This window comes from Ranitomeya imitator, chromosome 1 (assembly GCF_032444005.1).
Source record: "Ranitomeya imitator isolate aRanImi1 chromosome 1, aRanImi1.pri, whole genome shotgun sequence".
NCBI lineage: Eukaryota > Metazoa > Chordata > Amphibia > Anura > Dendrobatidae > Ranitomeya > Ranitomeya imitator.
In genome coordinates this window covers 834614718-834639795 of record NC_091282.1, presented here as the reverse complement: position 1 = coordinate 834639795, position 25078 = coordinate 834614718, and the positions used below count along the sequence as shown (strand labels likewise).

The following is a 25078-nucleotide window of genomic DNA, read 5'->3' as shown; positions in this document are numbered from 1 at the left end:
CACCCTTCGGACTGTACGAGTCCACGGTCATGCCCTTCGGCATGAAGTATGCCCCTGCCACTTTCCAGCGGATGGTCAACCTCCTGCTTCAGGGACTGGAGGAGTAAGCAGTGGCGTACTTGGATGACATTGCCATCTTTAGTTCCTCCTGGGATGAACACCTGCAGCATCTCGAGGAGGTGCTCAGGCGAATTCACCGAGCCAGACTGACTATCAAGCCGGGAAAGTGCCAGATGGGCATGAGTGAGGTCCACTACCTGGGGCACTGGGTAGGCGGAGGCACTCTAAAGCCAGAGCCTGCGAAAGTGGGAGCGATCGTGAACTGGCCCACTCCCGGGACCAAGAAACAGGTGATGTCCTTCCTGGTCACCGCAGGGTACTATAGACGCTTCGTACAGCACTATAGTAACCTGGCAAAACCTTTGACGGACCTCACCAGAAAGAAGTTTTCAGCGGAACTGTAAAGTGGGATATACATAAATCCCTGCAGTTCGTGCTATATTGCAGAGCAGTGGGATAACTAAAATAAGCCCCTGCTGTAAACTGATAGGCCAATAGCCTTGTGTGTGATTTCATCACATTGTAGCAGTGGAGGGATAACTAAGATAAGCCCCCTGCACATGTGATAGCCGTCTGTTGGCCTAAAGTCACCCCGATCCGTGACGTAGGGGTGACAGTCACCTTGTGAATCGTGACACTCCTGATAGCAGACCTCCTCCTTGCCTGCTCTGAGGTGTACAGGCTCAGACTCCTGATGGAGGACCTCCTCCTGGCCTGCTGTGTGGTGTACAGGCTCAGACTCCTGGTGGAGGACCTCCTCCTGGCCTTCTTTTTGGTACACAGGCTCTCAGACTTCTGTTGGAGAACCTCCTCTTGGCCTGCTCTGTGGTGCACAGTCTCAGACTCCTGGTGGAGGACCTCCTCCTGGCCTGCTCTATGGTGCAGTCTCAGACTCCTGGTGGAGGACCTCATCCTGGCCTGCTTTATCGTGTACAGGCTCAGACTCCAGAGAGAGGAACTCTTCATGGCCTGTTCTGTGGTGTACAGACTCAGATTCCTTATGGAGGATCTCCTCCTGGCCTGCCGTGCTGTATACAGGCTCAGCCTCCTGATGGAGGATCTCCTCCTGGCGTGCTCTGATGTGTACAGCATCAGACTCCTGGTGTAGGACCTCCTGGCCTTATCTATCGTGCACAGGCTCTCAGACTCCTGGTGGTGGACCTCCTCCTGGCTTGTTCTATAGTGCACAGACTCAGACTCCTGGTGGAGGACCTCCTCCTGGCCTGCTCTATGGTGCACATTCTCAGATTCCTGGTGGAGGACCTCCTCGTGGTCTCCTCTATACCGTACAGGCTCAGATTCCTTGGTGTAGGACCTCCTCCTGGCCTTATCTATCATGCACAGGCTCTCAGACTCCGGGTGGTGGACCTCCTCCTGGCCTGTTCTATAGTGCACAGTCTCAGACTCCTGGTGGAGCACCTCCTCCTGGCCTGCTCTATGGTGCACATTCTCAGATTCCTGGTGGAGGACCTCCTCGTGGCCTCCTCTATACTGTACAGGCTCAGACTCCTTGGTGTAGGACCTCCTCCTGGCCTTCTCTATGGTGCACAGGCTCTCAGACTCCTGGTGGAGGACTTCCTCCTAGCCTGCACTGCGGTGCACAGTCTCAGACTCCTGGTGGAGGACCTCATCTTGGCCTGCTCTATGGTGAACTGTCTCAGACTTCTGGTGGCGGACCTCCTCCTGGCCTGTTCTATGGTGCACAGGCTCAGATTCCTGGTGGAGGACCGCTTCCTGGCCTGCTCTATGCTGCACAGGCTCAGATTCTTGGTGAAGGATCTCCTCCTGGCCTGCTCTATGGTGTTCAGGCTCAGACTTATGGTGGAGGACATCCTCCTTGCCTGCTCTATAGTGCACAGGCTCAGACTCCTGGTGGAGGACCTCTTCCTGACCTGCTCTATATTGGACAGGCTCAGGCTCCTGGTGGAGGACTGCCTCCTGGCCTTCTCTGTGCTGCATAGGCTCAGACTCCTGGTGGTGGGCCTCCTACTGGCCTGCTCTATGGTGCTCAGGCTCAGACTCCTTGGTGGAGGACCTCCTCCTGGCCTGCTCTATAGTGCACAGGCTCAGATTTCTGATGGAGGACCTCCTCCTGGCCTGCTCTGTGGTGCACACGTTCAGATTCCTGGTGGAGGATCCCCTTCTAGCCTGCTCTATGGTGTACAAGCTCAGACTCCTGGAGGAGGACCACCTCCTGGCATGCTCTATGCCATAGAGCCTATGGTGTACATGCTCAGACTCCAGGTGGAGGACCTCCTCCTTTCCTGCTCTATGGTGCACAGGCTCAGACTCCTGGTGGAGGACCTCCTCCTGGCCTGCTCTATGCTGCACAGGCTCAGACTCCTGGTGCAGGACCTTCTCCTGGCCTGCTCTATATTGGACAAGCTCAGAATCCTGGTGGAGGACCTCCTACTTTCCTGATCTATGGTGCACAGGCTCAGATACCTGGTGGAGGACCTCCTCCTGGCCTGCTCTATAGTGCACATGCTCAGATTATTGGTGGAGGACCTCCTCCTGGCCTGTTCTATAGTGCACATGCTCAGACTCCTGGTGGAGGACCTCTTCCTGGCCTGTTCTGTGGTTCACAGGCTCAGATTCCTGGTGGATGACCTCCTCCTAGCCTGCTCTATGGTGCACAGGCTCAGACTCCTGGTGGAGGACCTCCTCCTGCCCTGCTCTATAGTGTACAGGGTCAGACTCCTAGTGGAGGACCTCCTCCTGGCCTGCTCTATAGTGCACATGCTCAGATTATTGGTGGAGGACCTCCTCAGGGCCTGTTCTATGGTGTACAGGCTCAGACTCCTGGTGGAGGACCTCTTCCTGGCCTGTTCTGTGGTTCACAGGCTCAGATTCCTGGTGGATGACCTCCTCCTAGCCTGCTCTATGGTGCACAGCCTCAGACTCATGGTGGAGGACCTCCTCCTGGCCTGCTCTATGGTGCACAGGCTCAGACTCCTGGTGCAGAACTTCCTCCTGGCATGCTCTTGGGTGCACAGGCTCAGATTTCTGGTGGAGGACATCCTCTTCGCCTGCTCTATGGTGCACAGGCTCAGACTCCTGGTGGAGCACCTCCTATTGGCCTGCTCTATGGTGCACAGGCTCAAAATCCTGGTGGAGGACCTCCTCCTGGCCTGCTCTATGGTGCACAGGCTCAGATTCCTGGTGCAGAACTTTCTCCTTGCCTGCTGCCACGATTCACACCGTGACCGTCACCCCTACGTCACGGGTCGGGGTGACTTTAGGCCAACAGACGGCTGTCACATGTGCAGGGAGGCTTATCTTAGTTACCCCTCCACTGCTACACTGTGATGAAAACACACACAAGGCTTTTGGCCTATCAGTATACACCAGGGGCTTATTTTAGTTATCCCACTGCTCTGCAATATAACACGAACTGCAGGGATTTATGTATATCCCGCTTTACAGTTCCGCTTGAGAACTTGCAGCTCTCTGGCGCCCCCTTTAGCCTCAGGTCAGACTAGGTACTGCACCTAGGACAATTAGTCACCAGAAAGGCTGCCTGCTATGTACTGGCTATTGGGCACGCTGCAGCAAGGCGATTTAACTACTCCCACTCAGGCAGGAACAATAATTATAAACGCCGCAGTCGCTACAATGACTCCCAAATACCCAGTACAAATGTATGCTGCCACCAGCTTCGATTAAACGGGTCCGAAGCTAACCCAAAACAGTAGCGTAATTCCCTTCAGAAGTCTTAGGGTACGTTTTAGAGCAGGAAGAACGAAAACTAGTAATATGAATATTTTACTCCGAAAGATTAGGCAGTGTTTTATCAAAATATTACAAGGATGTTACAAAAGAGACAATTGAAAATAAGTACAAGGTAATTATAAAAATAACAGGGGTTAAATGAGAAATTAACACTTACATGGGTTCAGGACATTGCAAGCAACCAGGCTAGTGGGCGGAGTTCCCAAATATCCCAGTTCATCAGGACTAGCAGTAAGGGCTGCTCAGGAAAGACTCACTTCTGGGTGCCTTGCCTAAAACTTACAGCTCAGCCTGGTGACATCACTAAAAGGGTTGGTTTCCTCGGACCCTCCCCTTTCCTCAAACTTACCAAATTTAACACAAAGTTAAACTTAAAGTTAAGGCCTCCTGGCCTGCACTAAGGTGTTCAGGCTCAGACCGTGGTGGAGGACCTCCTCCTGGCCTGCACTACGGTGTACAGGCTCAGACTGTGGTGGAGGACCTCCTCCTGGCCTGCTCTATGGTTTTCAGGCTCAGACTGTGGTAGAGGACCTCCTCCTGGCCTGCACTATGGTGTACAGGCTCAGACTGTGGTGGAGGACCTCCTCCTGGCCTGCTCTTGTACACAGGCTCAGACTGTGGTGGTGGTGGAGGACCTCCTCCTGGCCTGCTCTATGGTGTTGAGGCTCAGACTGTGGTGGAGGACCTCCTCCTAGCCAGCTCTACGGTGCACAGGCTCAGACTGTGGTGGAGGACCTCCTCCTGGCCTGCTCTATGGTGTTTAGGCTCAGACTGTGGTGGAGGTCCTCATCCTGGCCTGCTCTACGGTGCACAGGCTGACTGTGGTGGAGGACCTTCTCCTGGCCTGCTCTATAGTGTACAGGCTCAGATTTGGTGGAGGACCTCCTCCTGGCCTGCACTACGGTGTAGACTATGGTGGAGGACCTCCTCCTGGCCTGCTCTATGGTGTTGAGGCTCAGACTGTGGTGGAGGACCTCCTCCTAGCCAGCTCTACGGTGCACAGGCTCAGACTGTGGTGGAGGACCTCCTCCTGGCCTGCTCTATGGTGTTTAGGCTCAGACTGTGGTGGAGGTCCTCATCCTGGCCTGCTCTACGGTGCACAGGCTGACTGTGGTGGAGGACCTTCTCCTGGCCTGCTCTATGGTGTACAGGCTCAGACTGTGGTGGAGGACCTCCTCCTGGCCTGCTCTATGGTGTACAGGCTCAGACTGGTGGAGGACCTCCTCCTGGCCTGCTCTATGGTGTACAGGCTCAGACGGTGGTGGAGGACCTCCTCCTGTCCTGGCTGACACAGACAATTGCTGTTTGATCAACAATGAAGTGAAATGAGCGCGTAGAGTCACGTGGCCTGAGCGTAATTTACTGCCGAAGTGTCGCGATATTTGGACGGTTCCACTGTGACCTGCTTGTAACAATAGTGGTCGCGCATTCATGTTCACCCCCACGATATTCTGTGCAAACAGCGTGTGTATCAGCGTCTGCAGCAGACAAGCAGTCAGTACCTGCCGGTAGCGGCGGAGGAGGAATACGCGCGGTGGATACCCCCGAGAGTGACCGGACCGGCGGCGGAATGGACAGGAAACGCTGGGAGTGCTCGGCTCTGCCACAAGGCTGGAAAAAGGAAGAGGTGACCCGCAGGTCAGGCTTGTCCGCTGGCAAGAGCGATGTCTACTATTATAGGTTGGTTTGCTTTGCTCTAGCGGGGATACACGCCGTTGTAGTGACACGGCCAGCAGTGAGAACAGCCCCGGCACGGCGGTGCCCCCAGGTGGCGCTGCACGTTACTGCACCGCGCCGTGGTGAGAGGCGGCCGCCGCCGCTCGGGCTTTGTCTGTGTGTCTGTCCTCGGGGAGAGGACACCAGCACAATGTACGGCCAGGACAGGAGGCTGTTCTCACACTGCGGTTAGCCTCCATGTGTATGACCCCAAAGCCAGGATTCAGACGGCACCAGCGACTGCTATTTCGTGCAGCCCTGCCGCGTGTGGCCTCCAGTGGGGCCGGCGGGGAGGCCACGGGAGGTTACGGTTGTGCGTGATGGCTCCTTCGCTGCTTCCATCTGAATCCATTAATTGTTTTAGGAGGGGAGAGCAGGGGTCCTGGGAGTGCGGTAAGGCTACGTTCACACTAGCGTTGTGCACCGCTGCGTCGGCAACGCACCAAAAAACGCTGCGTTTTTCGACGCGTGCGTCGTTTTTTGACGAAAATCGGACGCAAGAAAAATGCAACTTGTTGCGTTTTCTTGGTCCGACGCAAGCGTAAAAAAAGACGCACGTGTCGGAAAACGCAACAAGTAAAAACGCATGCGTCCCTCATGTTAAACATAGGGGCGTGCGTCGCCGCTGCGTCGCCCGACGCTAAGGCGACGCACACTAGCCGAACGCTAGTGTGAACGTAGCCTTACACCCCATAGTGACAGAGGGGGGTGAGAGGAGCAGGGTTCCTGGGAGTGCGGTGAGACCCCATAGTGACAGAGGGGGGTGAGGGGAGCAGGGGTCCTGGGAGTGCGGTGAGACCCCATAGTGACAGGGGTGTGAGGAGAGCAATGTTCCTGGGAATGTGCCAAGACCCCATGGTGATGGAGGAGAGCAGGGGTCCTGGGAATGCGGTGAGACCCCATAGTGACAGAGGGGTGTGAGGAGAGCAGGGGTCTTGGGAGTGCGGTGAGACCCCATAGTGACAGAGGGGGGTGAGGGGAGCAGGGGTCCTGGGAGTGCGGTGAGACCCCGTAGTGACGGGTGTGAGGAGAGCAATGTTCCTGGGAATGTGCTGAGACCCCATGGTGATGGAGGAGAGCAGGGGTCCTGGGAGTGCGGTGAGACCCCATAGTGACAGAGGGGTGTGAGGAGAGCAGGGGTCTTGGGAGTGCGGTGAGACCCCATAGTGACAGAGGGGGGTGAGGGGAGCAGGGGTCCTGGGAGTGCGGTGAGACCCCGTAGTGACGGGTGTGAGGAGAGCAATGTTCCTGGGAATGTGCTGAGACCCCATGGTGATGGAGGAGAGCAGGGGTCCTGGGAGTGCGGTGAGACCCCATAGTGACAGAGGGGTGTGAGGAGAGCAGGGGTCTTGGGAGTGCGGTGAGACCCCATAGTGACAGAGGGGGGTGAGGGGAGCAGGGGTCCTGGGAGTGCGGTGAGACCCCATAGTGACAGAGGAGGGTGAGGGGAGCAGGGGTCCTGGGAATGCGCTGAGACCCGATAGTGACGGAGGAGAGCAGGGGTCCTGGGCGTGCGATGAGACCCCATAGTGACTGAGGGGGGTGAGGAGAGATGGGGTTTTGGGAGTGCGGTGAGACCCCATAGTGACAGGGGGGTGAGGGGAGCAGGGGTCCTGGGAGTGCAGTTACACCCCATAGTGACTGAGGGGAGCAGGGGTCCTGGGAGTTCAGTGAGATCCCATAGTGACAGAGGAGGGTGAGGAGAGCAGGGGTCCTGGGAGTGCGCTGAGACCCGATAGTGACAGAGGAGACCAGGGGTTCTGGGAGTGCGGTGAGACCCCATAGTGACAGGGGGGTGAGGGGAGCAGGGGTCCTGTGAGTGCTGTGAGACCCCATAGTGACAGGGGGGTGAGGGGAGCAGGGGTCCTGGGAATGCGCTGAGACCCTGTAGTGACAGAGGTGGGTGAGGAGAATAGGGGTCCTGGAAGTGTGGGGAGACCCCATAGTGACGGAGGAGGTTGAGGAGACCAAGGGTCCTGGGAATGCGATGAGACCCCATAGTGACGTAGGGGGTGAGGAGAGCAGGGGTCCTGGGAATGCGGTGATACCCCATAGTGACGGAGGGGGGTGAGGAGAGCAGGGGTCCTGGGAGTGCGGTGAGGCCCCATAGTGACGGAGGAGGTTGAGGAGAGCAGGGGTCCTGGGAATGCGGAGAGACCCCCATAGTGACAGAGGGGGGTGAGAGAGCAGGGGTCCTGGGAATGCGATGAGACCCCATAGTGACGGAGGGGGTGAGGAGAGCAGTGGTCCTGGGAATGCGGTGATACCCCATAGTGACGGAGGGGTGAGGAGAGCAGGGGTCCTGGGAGTGCGGTGAGACCCCATAGTGACAGAGGGGTGTAAGAGAGTAGGGGTCCTGGGAATGCGATGAGACCCCATAGTGACGGAGGGGGTGAGGAGAGCAGGGGTCCTGGGAATGCGGTGATACCCCATAGTGACAGGGGTGTGAGGAGAGCAGGGGTCTTGGGAGTGCGGTGAGACCCCATAGTGACAGAGGGGGGTGAGGGGAGCAGGGGTCCTGTGAGTGCTGTGAGACCCCATAGTGACAGGGGGGTGAGGGGAGCAGGGGTCCTGGGAATGCGCTGAGACCCTGTAGTGACAGAGGTGGGTGAGGAGAATAGGGGTCCTGGGAGTGCGGTGAGACCCCATAGTGACGGAGGAGAGCAGGGGTCCTGGAAGTGTGGGGAGACCCCATAGTGACGGAGGAGGTTGAGGAGACCAAGGGTCCTGGGAATGCGATGAGACCCCATAGTGACGGAGGGGGTGAGAAGAGCAGGGGTCCTGGGAATGCAGTGATACCCCATAGTGACGGAGGGGGGTGAGGAGAGCAGGGGTCCTGGGAGTGCGGTGAGGCCCCATAGTGACGGAGGAGGTTGAGGAGAGCAGGGGTCCTGGGAATGCGGAGAGACCCCCATAGTGACAGAGGGGGGTGAGAGCAGGGGTCCTGGGAATGCGATGAGACCCCATAGTGACGGAGGGGGTGAGGAGAGCAGGGGTCCTGGGAATGCGGTGATACCCCATAGTGACGGAGGGGGGTGAGGAGAGGAGGGGTCCTGGGAGTGCGGTGAGGCCCCATAGTGACGGAGGAGGTTGAGGAGAGCAGGGGTCCTGGGAATGCGGAGAGACCCCCATAGTGACAGAGGGGGGTGAGAGAGCAGGGGTCCTGGGAGTGCGGAGAGACCCCCATAGTGACAGAGGGGGGTGAGAGCAGGGGTCCTGGGAGTGCCGTGAGACCCCATAGTGACAGAGGGGGGTGAGAGCAGGGGTCCTGGGAGTGCCGTGAGACCCCATAGTGACAGAGGGGGGAGAGAGCAGGGGTCCTGGGAGTGCGGTGAGACCCCATAGTGACAGGGGTGTGAGGAGAGCAGGGGTCCTGGAAGTGTGGTGAGACCCCATAGTGACCAGGCTCCATCTCCTGGTCTGCCCAGTGTCTGGGACGCTCCTGTATCCCCCCGACTCTGAGTGGTTTCTGTGACACGTTGTACTTTATATTAGTGGTAATCTTAATTATAACTTCTGTTTATTTGTGATAAAATTGGAAAAATTGAGCAATCCCAAACAGTGAATTTTTAGACCCCGTACCTGTCATCTCACACAATAGAGGTGGTCCGCTGCGCTGTCCATCGATTTACACCTTCTGAATAAGTATTTTGTAAATACCTGTTGTTGCCACATGTGGCGCTATCGCTCCTCGCACAGTCCGCGTCTCGTGACCTCGGCTGAAGCTGGCGTCACGTTAATTTCTGGATTCACCTAGGCGGGACCCAGTTGCACGCACCCCCCAATTGGCTGGGCTGTGGGGGTGTTTCTCGCCTCTGCTTTCTTTGGACGCAAGCGCACACTGGATATTGGGTGAAACATTGTTTTTCATTATTTTTCAAGGAAATTTATGAACATATTTTTTGATGAGTCTATTCAGTTTTGAAGTTTTTACAAAAATCTACATTTTTCTTTTTTTTATTAAAGGGAAGGTACCGCGTTTGTAGATCATTAATAAATCACTGTAATGTAGCATAACATGCTGCTATAACCAAGTTTTAAATGCATGTGAAACAGATTACGTGTGTAATATGAGTTTAAAGAAGGCACTGGGGGCTGACATCTTGGTTTCACAGCAGTTCATGACACTATCGGTGTCATTTTACGGCACCCCATGGACATAGGAGATAATAGACCGGCGCTGACCCTACATCTAACATTAGCACACCAAATAAACCCAGACTCATAATAGAACAGTGGCCAGAGAACATATCTAGGCTCACTTCACAAGCTACTCCCCATATAACGATATACATATAGGAGGACAACGGGAGTTTTTAGAAAAAGATACATATTTATTAGAAAACTAGTAAAAAAAAAATTCACACAATTAAAAAACACCAATGAAACATACCAGAGGGACATACATGTAGATATATATAAAGTGTGGACCAAATGTAACCATACTCAAAATATGACACAAATAAGATCCTAAATCTCCTAAGCGACCCCCAGGAGCGGAGAAAAATACCTCCTAATGGCAAAACAACCTACACACCCCACGTCCTGCAAGTATAGCCACTGTGGCTGTGTGCATGTGGGAAGGTAATGAATGCAATAAAGGGAGACACATCCTACCGCAAACAAGGGTGGAGATAAAGTGTGTCCCAGGGAACCATATGTGTCTAACACCAAAAATCACTGTAGAAATCTCTCCTGGGACCCCACATAAACCAAGGATCTTACCACATGAAGATGCCCCCTGGATTGGGCGCTACCCCCGACGCACGTTTCGCTGCCGTTATACTGCTTTCTCAAGGGGATGTGTTGTTTCTGTGGGCTGTAGGACCTTATATCCCATAATTCCCAGGTCACATGCTAATCATGTGACCGGGTGAGTCATCAAGCCATATAAAGCGGCGCATGCGCTCGCGGCTCACCGCCCCTACCACCCCGTAGCCCGGCCTACGTCTAGCAGATGGTGATTGGCCGCAAGAAACCTAGCAACCGAATCAACATCGCGGACGTGAACAGGCCGGACACCAGGGGCGCAGGGACCGAGGCAAGCACGCGCACTACAGCATGTACTCCCTAGCGGGTATGGATATGGAACAGCACACACAACTGCCACCACCGTATAAATAGTATGCACAATATAGATGGCGTATATGAGTCCGGTTCCGGCGGCAATCCATAGTCCATATTCTTACAAGGATCCATGATCCATATTCTTGCAGGGAGTAGAATAAGATGTCATATAGTGCAACTGCTTGCTTGAGAACCCCACCGTGATCAATGGGAGAAGTCGATCCCACACACACAAAGCAATCTAAATTAATAAAAAATAAGAATAAAATTACACACAAATTAAAACAACACACAAAAGAGGAAAATCCACAGGGGAAACCTTATTGAGAGTAACCCATTATGTCTTATTACAGGAAAGGGGCGAAATTTAGAGCTTCATTTAACCCATGAGGTTTGGTTGTGTCTAACACCACTATCCATTTTAACTCACGCTGAGCCAAAACTTGTTTGATGTTGCCACCTCTAATCCCCATATACACCAATTCGATGCCCCGCACCTTAAAACTCCTTGGGTCACAATTATGTACTTCGCGAAAGTGCTTGGGGATAGTGGTTAATTCCGATATGTCAGCCACCGTCTTCGCCGCGCCAATGCCACGCATGTGCTCCCTCACCCTCACTCTCAGTTCTCTGGATGTCAAACCCACATATATTAGTGGGCACCCGCACGTAGCATAATAAATAACATTCTTGCTACTACAGGAAATATAATCTTTGATCTGAAATTCCCTCTTTCCATCCGCTGAGTGGAATGAGGTGCAGCGCAGGACATTGGCGCAGGCCAGACAGTGGCCACACGTGTAACAACCCCTAGTTCGTCGCGAGATCCCAAACAAATTGGTAACGGATGGGGTGTAATGACTTTTGACCAAGAGGTCTTTTAGGTTTTTGGCCCTACGTGGGGTCATAAGTGGACTGTCGGATAAGTACGGACCCAGGGAGGGCTCAGTGCTCAAAATACGCCAATGTTTTGCCAAGATGGTTCTGATGTTATTCCATTTGTGGTTATATTCAGATATAAATCTGATTGTTTCGTTACCCTCCTCCTTTTCTGTTTTTTTTATATAGCAGATGATTGCGTGGAGTCCTCCTGGCCCTGTTATACCCGTATCGAATACACCTTTTACTATAGCCTCTTTCTTGGAAGCGTTTACTCAGATCCTCCGCCTGTTGTTTGAAGCTATCCTCAGTCGAGCAGATCCGCCTCATCCGGAGGAACTGTCCGACCGGGACGGCCCTAATTGTGGCTGGGCTGTGCCCAGATGAAGCATGTACCAATGAATTGACCGCCGTCTCTTTGCGGAAAACATCAGTTTGAATAGATGAATTAGAACTCACCCTCAAGCAGACACTATCGGTGTCATTTTACGGCACCCCATGGACATAGGAGATAATAGATCGGCGCTGACCCTACCTCTAACATTGTAGCTGCTTTAGCAGTGAGCCGGGCACGCCTCTGTGGGCTGCACAATTCACTGCTGTAGGTGTGACTGGCCGCCATTTTATTATAGCCCAGTGCTATCTGCCGAGCTCTACTTACTTTCTATCGCAGGAGAGAAGCGCTCACTGGAACCGGAGGATGGGGAGTGCGGGTGATTTATCTCCATGCGCCTCTGTACTCCAGGCACTGCACTGCATGTCCTGGGCAGACATCCTCTGCTCTCACACGCTGCCCTCCCTGTGTGCTTCTCTTGCTCTGTGTCCGCCTCCTCACACACAGACCCTGTGATCTCCAGTAAGCTGCATTCACAGCCTGCCTCTCTCTCTGCCATACAATGTATCTCTCCCCTCCCTCCACAATGCCTGGCCATTCTCTGCAGACCTGGATCTCCTCCTTCTTATCTTACTGAGGGATGAGTCACAGACAGCTCTGCTCAGATAATGCTGCTCCATACATAAACACCACATGTCGTCACTTTTCCTCCAGTCCACCATGCTGCTGAGCCCACTGTGTTCTGCTTTTTTGTAAACTCTGTAGCTGTGTTTCTGATGCAGTAACTGCTGGTGATAGCAGATCACAGGGCAGTCACACACAAAATTAGTGATGTGACGTTCATGAACGAGCCGACTCAAAGAGCCGACTCTTCACTGTGAACGATACCAGCCGGCACCTATCAGTGAGCCGCTTATCTAGTGGCTCTCTGCTCTCCTCCCTTCCCTCAGCCTGGTGGTGGAGGGGGAGGAGAGGAGCCAGGAGAGACTGTGTGCTGGAGGGGGAGAGAGTAAAGCTGCTGCTGACAGTCCTGTAGGAGAGGAGTCGGCAGCAGCGCTCAGTGTTATCTCATTCACCCGGCCAATACAGAAGCAGGATGTAAATGAAGGCAGAACATGTGACCACAGAGCAGCCAGTCACAGCTCAAGTTTCACTTGTCCTCATGCACTGTCTTCTTACATCTTTGGCTACTTTCACACTAGCGTTAACTGCAATCCATCACAATGTGTCATTTTGCAGAAAAAACGCATCCTGCAAAAGTGTTCGCAGGATGCGTTTTTTCTCTATTGACTAACATTACGCGACGGATTGCAACCGTCGCGCGACGGTTGCGCCATGTTGTGGCGGACAGTCGGCCGCAAAAAACGTTCCATGTAATGTTTTTTGCAGCCGACGGATCGTCTTTCCGACCGTGCATGCGCGGCCAGAACTCCGCCCCCACCTCCCCGCACCTCACAATGGGGCAGCGGATGCGCTGAAAAGCAGCATCCGCTGCACCCGTTGTGCAGCAGAGACAATGCTATCGTCGGTAACCTCGGCCCGACGCACTGCGACGGGTCGAGCCCGACGCTAGTGTGAAAGAAGCCTTTATTGGCATCCTGCCCTGTGTTCAGTAGCAACATCAGTCCCTTCAGAGACAATTTTCTCCAAAACAGGGCACACAACCACAGAGAGAAGAAACCGGATCAGCCCGTCCAAACTGAGGCACTTAGTGTTTCTTAATGCCAATTTGTCCTAATGACCTTCTAAAAATGTTTCACTGTTAAGTTATACGGCTGTTTTGCACATTTTTTGCATTTGTTTGATGTTCTTATAATGAAAAATAATATAAACAATATTAATCTGTTAACTAGAAGGTTTTGTGTCATTATTTTGGTGAGATTACTGAAGAGCCGATTCAAGAGCCGAAAGAGCCGGCTCTTCTTGCTGAGCCGAACCGAAAGAGCCGATTCCCAAAAAAAAAAACCCCGAAGTCCCATCACTACACAAAATGGCTCTGCCCTGTGATGCTGCTCTTCATTCTGCCCCAGGGATACTAGACCACCCAAAAGGGGAGGGAAATGGTCATGTCAGCAGTTACTGCCCCAATTTTCCAGCTAACAGTAAAGCTAGTAAGTCTTACTATAGCTGCTTGAGGTCTAAAACGGAAAATGCTCCCCCTAGTGGTCAATATATATATTTGTAAGAAAATATATAATATTTTTCATATAGAAATGTTTGCAAACATTGCATTAATACATTTTATTTACTATTTTAAGCTTAATTTCACAAAAAAACAAACTACAAAAAAACTGGTGGCACCTTCCCTTTAACAGTAAAATGTTGCTTACAATCTCTAACAGGTGACCTTAGCTTGCAGATCAGGGGGCAATTACTCACCTCAGGTTGCCATGGCATCTGAACCACATGACTGCAGGGTGCCGATGAGATTAGAGGGGGACACCTCTGGTAAATATTTTCTTTTGACGCCAGAATGTATGGAATCCGATGATCATGATCGGTCATGGTCGATGCAGCAGGATGTCTGCTTTAGTATACAACGGACACCCACTATATTGTCACCTGTAGGGGGCATTCTCTTCTTCCTAAGGCCAGCGAAAAGGCATGATGTGCACTCTGGTGCCACATTGTGGACTTGTGCTTTTAAAGGGGTTCTCCAGACTGTTGAATACGGACATACAATGCACACACATGTGGTATGTGCCGACGATCCGGAAGTGGCAGCACTATGGACGCGGTGCATGTTCGCTTCATCCAAAGAGCTGCCATCTATTGATTGCAGGTGAATCTGCGTGTGATCAGTGAACCGTGCGGATTCACCGTATCCAATACATTGTATGGGTGAAATCTCTCTTGTATGGGTGAAATTGCTATGCTGCAGTCTGGAGAGACGCGTTGAATGTCTATTTCTGCGGATGAGCCGCTGGTGTCTGAGGACACATAGTGGGCATCGGATTTCTTAAAATCCCATCCACTATACTGTAACATTTGGCCACTGCACAAGTACACAGGGTCCAACCCGCAGCGATTACTGATCGTGTGCACATAGCCTTGGGATTCCACTGTATTTCAAGCAGGCAAGTATGTGGAAGCAGGCATGTACCGCTGTGGGAGGGGGCTGAGGAATCATGTACCGCTGTGGGAGGCTGTATGTGGAAGGGGGCTGAGGAATCATGTACCGCTGTGGAAGGGGGCTGAGGAGCCATGTACCGCTGTGGAAGGGGGCTGAGGAGCCATGTACCGCTGTGGAAGGGGGCTGAGGAATCATGTACCGCTGTGGGAGGCTGTATGTAGAAGGGGGCTGAGGAGCCATGTACCGCTGTGGAAGGGGGCTGAGGAATCATGTACCGCTGTGGGAGGCTGTATGTAGAAGGGGGCTGAGGAGCCATGTACCGCTGTGGAAGGGGGCTGAGGAATCATGTACCGCTGTGGGAGGCTGTATGTAGAAGGGGGCTGAGGAGCCATGTACCGCTGTGGGAGGGGGCTGAGGAATCATGTACCGCTGTGGGAGGCTGTATGTAGAAGAGGGCTGAGGAGCCATGTACCGCTGTGGGAGGGGGCTGAGGAATCATGTACCGCTGTGGGAGGCTGTATGTAGAAGAGGGCTGAGGAGCCATGTACCGCTGTGGAAGGGGGCTGAGGAATCATGTACCGCTGTGGGAGGCTGTATGTAGAAGGGGGCTGAGGAGCCATGTACCGCTGTGGGAGGGGGCTGAGGAATCATGTACCGCTGTGGGAGGCTGTATGTAGAAGAGGGCTGAGGAGCCATGTACCGCTGTGGAAGGGGGCTGAGGAATCATGTACCGCTGTGGGAGGCTGTATGTAGAAGGGGGCTGAGGAGCCATGTACCGCTGTGGAAGGGGGCTGAGGAATCATGTACCGCTGTGGGAGGCTGTATGTAGAAGGGGGCTGAGGAGCCATGTACCGCTGTGGGAGGGGGCTGAGGAATCATGTACCGCTGTGGGAGGCTGTATGTAGAAGGGGGCTGAGGAGCCATGTACCGCTGTGGAAGGGGGCTGAGGAATCATGTACCGCTGTGGGAGGCTGTATGTAGAAGGGGGCTGAGGAGCCATGTACCGCTGTGGAAGGGGGCTGAGGAATCATGTACCGCTGTGGGAGGCTGTATGTAGAAGGGGGCTGAGGAGCCATGTACCGCTGTGGGAGGCTGTATGTAGAAGGGGGCTTAGGAATCATGTACCGCTGTGGGAGGCTGTATGTAGAAGGGGGCTGAGGAGCCATGTACTGCTGTGGGAGGCTGTATGTAGAAGGGGCTTAGGAATCATGTACCGCTGTGGGAGGCTGTATGTAGAAGTGGGCTGAGGAGCCATGTACCGCTGTGGGAGGCTGTATGTAGAAGGGGGCTTAGGAATCATGTACCGCTGTGGGAGGCTGTATGTAGAAGAGGGCTGAGGAGCCATGTACCGCTGTGGGAGGCTGTATGTAGAAGGGGGCTTAGGAATCATGTACCGCTGTGGGAGGCTGTATGTAGAAGGGGGCTGAGGAGCCATGTACTGCTGTGGGAGGCTGTATGTAGAAGGGGCTTAGGAATCATGTACCGCTGTGGGAGGCTGTATGTAGAAGTGGGCTGAGGAGCCATGTACCGCTGTGGGAGGCTGTATGTAGAAGGGGGCTTAGGAATCATGTACCGCTGTGGGAGGCTGTATGTAGAAGAGGGCTGAGGAGCCATGTACCGCTGTGGGAGGCTGTATGTAGAAGGGGGCTGAGGAATCATGTACCGCTGTGGGAGGCTGTATGTAGAAGGGGGCTGAGGAGCCATGTACCGCTGTGGAAGGGGGCTGAGGAATCATGTACCGCTGTGGGAGGCTGTATGTAGAAGGGGGCTGAGGAGCCATGTACCGCTGTGGAAGGGGGCTGAGGAATCATGTACCGCTGTGGGAGGCTGTATGTAGAAGGGGGCTGAGGAGCCATGTACCGCTGTGGGAGGCTGTATGTAGAAGGGGGCTGAGGAATCATGTACTGCTGTGGGAGGCTGTATGTAGAAGGGGGCTGAGGAGCCATGTACCACTGAGGAATCATGTACCGCTGTGGGAGGCTGTATGTAGAAGGGGGCTGAGGAGCCATGTACCGCTGTGGAAGGGGGCTGAGGAATCATGTACTGCTGTGGGAGGCTGTATGTAGAAGGGGGCTTAGGAATCATGTACCGCTGTGGGAGGCTGTATGTAGAAGGGGGCTGAGGAGCCATGTACCACTGAGGAATCATGTACCGCTGTGGGAGGCTGTATGTAGAAGGGGGCTGAGGAGCCATGTACCGCTGTGGAAGGGGGCTGAGGAATCATGTACCGCTGTGGGAGGCTGTATGTAGAAGGGGGCTGAGGAGCCATGTACCGCTGTGGGAGGCTGTATGTAGAAGGGGGCTGAGGAATCATGTACTGCTGTGGGAGGCTGTATGTAGAAGGGGATTTAGGAATCATGTACCGCTGTGGGAGGCTGTATGTAGAAGAGGGCTGAGGAGCCATGTACCGCTGTCGAAGGGGGCTGAGGAATCATGTACTGCTGTGGGAGGCTGTATGTAGAAGGGGGCTTAGGAATCATGTACCGCTGTCGGAGGCTGTATGTAGAAGGGGGCTGAGGAGCCATGTACCACTGAGGAATCATGTACCGCTGTGGGAGGCTGTATGTAGAAGGGGGCTGAGGAGCCATGTACCGCTGTGGGAGGCTGTATGTAGAAGGGGGCTGAGGAATCATGTACTGCTGTGGGAGGCTGTATGTAGAAGGGGATTTAGGAATCATGTACCGCTGTGGGAGGCTGTATGTAGAAGAGGGCTGAGGAGCCATGTACCGCTGTCGAAGGGGGCTGAGGAATCATGTACTGCTGTGGGAGGCTGTATGTAGAAGGGGGCTTAGGAATCATGTACCGCTGTGGGAGGCTGTATGTAGAAGGGGGCTGAGGAGCCATGTACCACTGAGGAATCATGTACCGCTGTGGGAGGCTGTATGTAGAAGGGGGCTGAGGAGCCATGTACCACTGAGGAATCATGTACCGCTGTGGGAGGCTGTATGTAGAAGGGGGCTGAGGAATCATGTACCGCTGTGGGAGGCTGTATGTAGAAGGGGGCTGAGGAGCCATGTACCGCTGTGGAAGGGGGCTGAGGAATCATGTACTGCTGTGGGAGGCTGTATGTAGAAGGGGGCTGAGGAGCCATGTACCGCTGTGGGAGGCTGTATGTAGAAGGGGGCTTAGGAATCATGTACCGCTGTCGGAGGCTGTATGTAGAAGGGGGCTGAGGAGCCATGTACCACTGAGGAATCATGTACCGCTGTGGGAAGCTGTATGTAGAAGGGGGCTGAGGAGCCATGTACCGCTGTGGGAGGCTGTATGTAGAAGGGGGCTGAGGAATCATGTACTGCTGTGGGAGGCTGTATGTAGAAGAGGGCTGAGGAGCCATGTACCGCTGTGGAAGGGGGCTGAGGAATCATGTACTGCTGTGGGAGGCTGTATGTAGAAGGGGGCTGAGGAGCCATGTACCGCTGTGGGAGGCTGTATGTAGAAGGGGGCTTAGGAATCATGTACCGCTGTGGGAGGCTGTATGTAGAAGGGGGCTGAGGAGCCATGTACCACTGAGGAATCATGTACCGCTGTGGGAGGCTGTATGTAGAAGGGGGCTGAGGAGCCATGTACCGCTGTGGGAGGCTGTATGTAGAAGGGGGCTTAGGAATCATGTACCGCTGTGGGAGGCTGTATGTAGAAGGGGGCTGAGGAGCCATGTACTGCTGTGGGAGGCTGTATGTAGAAGGGGGCTGAGGAGCCATGTACTGCTGTGGGAGGCTGTATGTAGAAGGGGGCTGAGGAATCATGTACTGCTGTGGGAGGCTGTATGTAGAAGGGGGCTGAGGAATCATGTACCGCTGTGGGAGGCTGTATGTAGAAGGGGGCTGAGGAATCATGTACTGCTGTGGGAGGCTGTATGTAGAAGGGGGCTTAGGAATCATGTACCGCTGTGGGAGGCTGTATGTAGAAGGGGGCTGAGGAATCATGTACTGCTGTGGGAGGCTGTATGTAGAAGGGGGCTTAGGAATCATGTACCGCTGTGGGAGGCTGTATGTAGAAGAGGGCTGAGGAGCCATGTACCGCTGTGGGAGGCTGTATGTAGAAGGGGGCTGAGGAATCATGTACCGCTGTGGGAGGCTGTATGTAGAAGGGGGCTGAGGAGCCATGTACCGCTGTGGAAGGGGGCTGAGGAATCATGTACCGCTGTGGGAGGCTGTATGTAGAAGGGGGCTGAGGAGCCATGTACCGCTGTGGAAGGGGGCTGAGGAATCATGTACCGCTGTGGGAGGCTGTATGTAGAAGGGGGCTGAGGAGCCATGTACCGCTGTGGGAGGCTGTATGTAGAAGGGGGCTGAGGAATCATGTACTGCTGTGGGAGGCTGTATGTAGAAGGGGGCTGAGGAGCCATGTACCACTGAGGAATCATGTACCGCTGTGGGAGGCTGTATGTAGAAGGGGGCTGAGGAGCCATGTACCGCTGTGGAAGGGGGCTGAGGAATCATGTACTGCTGTGGGAGGCTGTATGTAGAAGGGGGCTTAGGAATCATGTACCGCTGTGGGAGGCTGTATGTAGAAGGGGGCTGAGGAGCCATGTACCACTGAGGAATCATGTACCGCTGTGGGAGGCTGTATGTAGAAGGGGGCTGAGGAGCCATGTACCGCTGTGGAAGGGGGCTGAGGAATCATGTACCGCTGTGGGAGGCTGTATGTAGAAGGGGGCTGAGGAGCCATGTACCGCTGTGGGAGGCTGTATGTAGAAGGGGGCTTAGGAATCATGTACCGCTGTCGGAGGCTGTATGTAGAAGGGGGCTGAGGAGCCATGTACCACTGAGGAATCATGTACCGCTGTGGGAGGCTGTATGTAGAAGGGGGCTGAGGAGCCATGTACCGCTGTGGGAGGCTGTATGTAGAAGGGGGCTGAGGAATCATGTACTGCTGTGGGAGGCTGTATGTAGAAGGGGATTTAGGAATCATGTACCGCTGTGGGAGGCTGTATGTAGAAGAGGGCTGAGGAGCCATGTACCGCTGTCGAAGGGGGCTGAGGAATCATGTACTGCTGTGGGAGGCTGTATGTAGAAGGGGGCTGAGGAGCCATGTACCGCTGTGGAAGGGGGCTGAGGAATCATGTACTGCTGTGGGAGGCTGTATGTAGAAGGGGGCTTAGGAATCATGTACCGCTGTGGGAGGCTGTATGTAGAAGGGGGCTGAGGAGCCATGTACCACTGAGGAATCATGTACCGCTGTGGGAGGCTGTATGTAGAAGGGGGCTGAGGAGCCATGTACCACTGAGGAATCATGTACCGCTGTGGGAGGCTGTATGTAGAAGGGGGCTGAGGAATCATGTACCGCTGTGGGAGGCTGTATGTAGAAGGGGGCTGAGGAGCCATGTACCGCTGTGGAAGGGGGCTGAGGAATCATGTACTGCTGTGGGAGGCTGTATGTAGAAGGGGGCTGAGGAGCCATGTACCGCTGTGGGAGGCTGTATGTAGAAGGGGGCTTAGGAATCATGTACCGCTGTGGGAGGCTGTATGTAGAAGGGGGCTGAGGAGCCATGTACCACTGAGGAATCATGTACCGCTGTGGGAGGCTGTATGTAGAAGGGGGCTGAGGAGCCATGTACCGCTGTGGGAGGCTGTATGTAGAAGGGGGCTGAGGAATCATGTACTGCTGTGGGAGGCTGTATGTAGAAGGGGGCTTAGGAATCATGTACCGCTGTGGGAGGCTGTATGTAGAAGGGGGCTGAGGAGCCATGTACTGCTGTGGGAGGCTGTATGTAGAAGGGGCTTAGGAATCATGTACCGCTGTGGGAGGCTGTATGTAGAAGTGGGCTGAGGAGCCATGTACCGCTGTGGGAGGCTGTATGTAGAAGGGGGCTTAGGAATCATGTACCGCTGTGGGAGGCTGTATGTAGAAGGGGGCTGAGGAGCCATGTACCACTGAGGAATCATGTACCGCTGTGGGAGGCTGTATGTAGAAGGGGGCTGAGGAGCCATGTACTGCTGTGGGAGGCTGTATGTAGAAGGGGGCTGAGGAGCCATGTACCGCTGTGGAAGGGGGCTGAGGAATCATGTACTGCTGTGGGAGGCTGTATGTAGAAGGGGGCTGAGGAGCCATGTACCGCTGTGGGAGGCTGTATGTAGAAGGGGGCTTAGGAATCATGTACCGCTGTGGGAGGCTGTATGTAGAAGGGGGCTGAGGAGCCATGTACCACTGAGGAATCATGTACCGCTGTGGGAGGCTGTATGTAGAAGGGGGCTTAGGAATCATGTACCGCTGTGGGAGGCTGTATGTAGAAGGGGGCTGAGGAGCCATGTACCACTGAGGAATCATGTACCGCTGTGGGAGGCTGTATGTAGAAGGGGGCTGAGGAGCCATGTACTGCTGTGGGAGGCTGTATGTAGAAGGGGGCTGAGGAGCCATGTACCGCTGTGGAAGGGGGCTGAGGAATCATGTACTGCTGTGGGAGGCTGTATGTAGAAGGGGGCTGAGGAGCCATGTACCGCTGTGGGAGGCTGTATGTAGAAGGGGGCTTAGGAATCATGTACCGCTGTGGGAGGCTGTATGTAGAAGGGGGCTGAGGAGCCATGTACCACTGAGGAATCATGTACCGCTGTGGGAGGCTGTATGTAGAAGGGGGCTGAGGAGCCATGTACCGCTGTGGGAGGCTGTATGTAGAAGGGGGCTGAGGAATCATGTACTGCTGTGGGAGGCTGTATGTAGAAGGGGACTTAGGAATCATGTACCGCTGCGGGAGGCTGTACAGTCATGGCCAAAAGTATTAACACCCCTGCAATTCTGTCAGCTAATACTCACTTTCTTCCTGAAAATGATTGCAAACACAAATTATTTGGTATTATTATCCTCATTTAATTTGTCTTAAAAGAAAAAACACAAAAGAGAATGAAGCAAAAAGCTAAACATTGATCATTTCACACAAAACTCCAAAAATAGGCCAGACAAAAGTATTGGCACCCTCAGCCTAATACTTGGTTGCACAACCTTTAGCCAAAATAACTGCGACCAACCGCTTCCGGTAACCATCAATGAGTTTCTTACAATGCTCTGCTGGAATTTTAGACCATTCTTCTTTGGCAAACTGCTCCAGGTCCCTGATATTTGAAGGGTGCCTTCTCCAAACTGCCATTTTTAGATATCTCCACAGGTGTTCTATGGGATTCAGGTCTGGACTCATTGCTGGCCACCTTAGAAGTCTCCAGTGCTTTCTCTCAAACCATTTTCTAGTGCTTTTTGAAGTGTTTTGGGTCATTGTCCTGCTGGAAGACCCATGACCTCTGAGGGAGACCCAGCTTTCTCACAGTGGGCCCTACATTATGCTGCAAAATTTTTTTTTCTAGTCTTCAGACTTCATAATGTCATGCACACGGTCAATCCGTCCAGTGCCAGAGGCAGCAAAGCAACCCCAAAACATCAGAAAACCTCTGCCATGTTTGACTGTAGGGACAGTGTTCTTTTCTTTGAATGCCTCTTTTTTTTTCTCCTGTAAACTCTATGTTGATGCCTTTGCCCAAAAAGCTCTACTTTTGTCTCATCTGACCAGCGAACATTCTTCCAAAACATTTTAGGCTTTTTCAGGTAAGTTTTGGCAGACTCCAGCCTGGCTTTTTTATGTCTCGGGGTAAGAAGTAGGGTCTTCCTGGGTCTCCTACCATACAGTCCCTTTTCATTCAGACGCCGACGGATAGTACGGGTTGACACTGTTGTACCCTCGTACTACAGGGCAGCTTGAACTTGTTTGGATGTTAGTCGAGGCTCTTTAACCAACATCCGCACAATCTTGCGTTGAAATCTCTTGTCAATTTTTCTTTTCCGTCCACATCTAGGGAGGTTAGCCACAGTGCCATGGGCTTTAAATTTCTTGATGACACTGCGCACGGTAGACACAGGAACATTCAGGTCTTTGGAGATGGACTTGTAGCCTTGAGATTGCTCATGCTTCCTCACAATTAGGTTTCTCAAGTCCTCAGACAGTTCTTTGGTCTTCTTTCTTTTCTCCATGCTCAATGTGGTACACACAAGGACACGGGACAGAGGTTGAGTCAACTTTAATCCATGTCAATTGGCTGCAAGTGTGATTTAGTTATTGCCAACACCTGTTAGGTGCCACAGGTAAGTTACAGGTGCTGTTAATTACACAAATTAGAGAAGCATCGCATGATTTTTCGAACAGTGCCAATACTTTTGTCCACCCCCTTTTTTATGTTTGGTGTGGAATTATATCCAATTTGGCTTTAGGACAATTCTTTTTGTGTTTTTTTTCATTTAAGACAAATTAAATGAAGATAATAATACCAAAGAATTTGTGTTTGCAATCATTTTCAGGAAGAAACTGAGTATTATCTGACAGAATTGCAGGGGTGTCAATACTTTTGGCCATGACTGTATGTAGAAGGGGGCTGATGAGCCATGTACCACTATAGGAGGCTGTATGTAGAAGGGGGGCTTAGGAATCATGTACTGCTGTGGGAGGCTGTATGTGGAAGGGGGCTGAGGAGCCATGTACTGCTGTGGGAGGCTGTATGTAGAAGGGGACTGAGAAATCATGTACTGCTGTGGGAGGCTGTATATTGAAGGGGGCTGATGAGCCATGTACTGCTGTGGGAGGCTGTATATTGAAGGGGGCTGAGGAGCCATGTACCGCTGTGGGAGGCTGTATGTGGAAGGAGACACTCATTTTGAATGTATCTTCCCACCTGCTTGTTTTCCTTCTATCTCCACCCCATCCTCCGCTTTGACCGTTTTGGCTCGATATCGCCAGATCGAGAACAAGTAGGTGGGAAAGTGCAGAAGTGGGAAAATACCAATCGACATTCTCTCCCGTTACAGGCCTCAGTTACAGAAGAACTGTGATACCAAAACGCTCGCTGCCTGTGCTGGTGACAGCAGGTGAGTATTCCAGGTTTTGTTATTTTTACCCTAGTCATGTTAATGGTAATGTTCTTATTTAGACTAGACCGCCCATTTATCCAAATAAATAACTGTAGCTGATCTCCATGTAGGAGGGGGTCCTCCCTCACTAAATTGTCTGCAAAGTGGATGCCATCATCATGGGAGACAATTACTATTGATAGCAGAGACATCAAAACAAACATGTTGTGCCTACAGACTGAGAGACACCCATACATTTGTAAATGGATTCCGTTTACGGCCCACCATGACCTTTTATATGACCTCTGGGCAGATTCCCAGTGACTGACCTGTTCTAGCCGCAGTTGCATTTTGACAACTGCTGGCCCTTTAATTTATTATCTTGTGAGGACTCACATGTAGCATTCACTACAGAACGCTGCAGCACGTGCAATGGAAGGGTACGTTGGTCCGAAAGTACTGTGGGAGGAGTTGTCGCACAATGTGTGACCATCCCACAAAAGAGAACATGTAGGTGGGAAAGTGCAGTGAACAATCATTCTGTGCTGACAACACCTTTAAGGCTACGTTCCCACAATGAGTTTTTGGTGATGTTTTTTTTAAGCTTCTTTGCTTTGAAAATATGTAAGTAACTTACTTTAACTCCTCTCTGACATGTGCCATAATACTCACATGTCAGTTACCCCTGTTTTGTGCGGGCTCCGACACTGAGCCAGCACCTTTCCGGGCAGCTGATCTATACAGCCTGCGCAGAGGATCAATTCAGACAGTACATATACAGGGGCGGACACTGAGCGTGTAACAGCGAGACCAGCTCAGTGTGACGCTGATGGGAGGGGGGTGATAGTATAATTGAGGAGGCAGGGATTTCTTCCAAGCACCTTACAGAAGAAATCATTAATAGATTATACATCAATAATAATTATTTTATTTATATAGTGCCAACATATTCCGCAGCACTTTACAAATTATAGAGAGGACTTGTACAGACAATAGACATTACAGCATAACAGAAATTACAGTTCAAAATAGATACCAAGAGGAATAAGGGCCCTGCTCGCAAGCTTACAAACTATGAGGAAAAGGGGAGACACGAGAGGTGGATGGTAACAATTGCTTTAGTTATTCGGACCAGCCATAGTGTAAAGGTACCTTCACACTGAGCGACTTTAGAACGATAGCGATCCGTGACGTTGCAGCGTCCTGGACAGCGATATCGTTGTGTTTGACACGCAGCAGCGATCAGGATCCTGCTGTGAGATCGCTGGTCGGAGCTAGAAGGCCAGAACTTTATTTCTCTGATCGCCCATGACGGCACCACGGAGAGAGGGGATCCGCCCACCAAGGACAGGAAACCTATGGATAAAAAGGCGGTACCACTCTCCTGCATCAGT

The 25078-nt window shown here is 52.8% G+C and overlaps 1 protein-coding gene across 8 annotated transcripts in view; it reads left to right on the top strand.

The window, feature by feature from the left end:
• The first annotated feature begins 4967 nt into the window (after nt 1-4967).
• MBD3 (methyl-CpG binding domain protein 3) overlaps nt 4968-25078 on the top strand; it is a 112933-nt gene continuing 92822 nt past the window's right edge. The window contains exons 1-2 of one of the 8 annotated variants that reach the window (XM_069740628.1): nt 5060-5430; nt 23643-23702. In XM_069740628.1, the coding sequence (XP_069596729.1) occupies nt 5363-5430; nt 23643-23702 (128 nt within the window). In that variant the 5' untranslated portion in view covers nt 5060-5362. Of the gene's footprint in view, nt 5473-23642; nt 23703-25078 lie in introns of all 8 variants that reach the window. The other 7 variants (XM_069740636.1, XM_069740632.1, XM_069740630.1 and 4 more) reach the window with 7 other exon arrangements.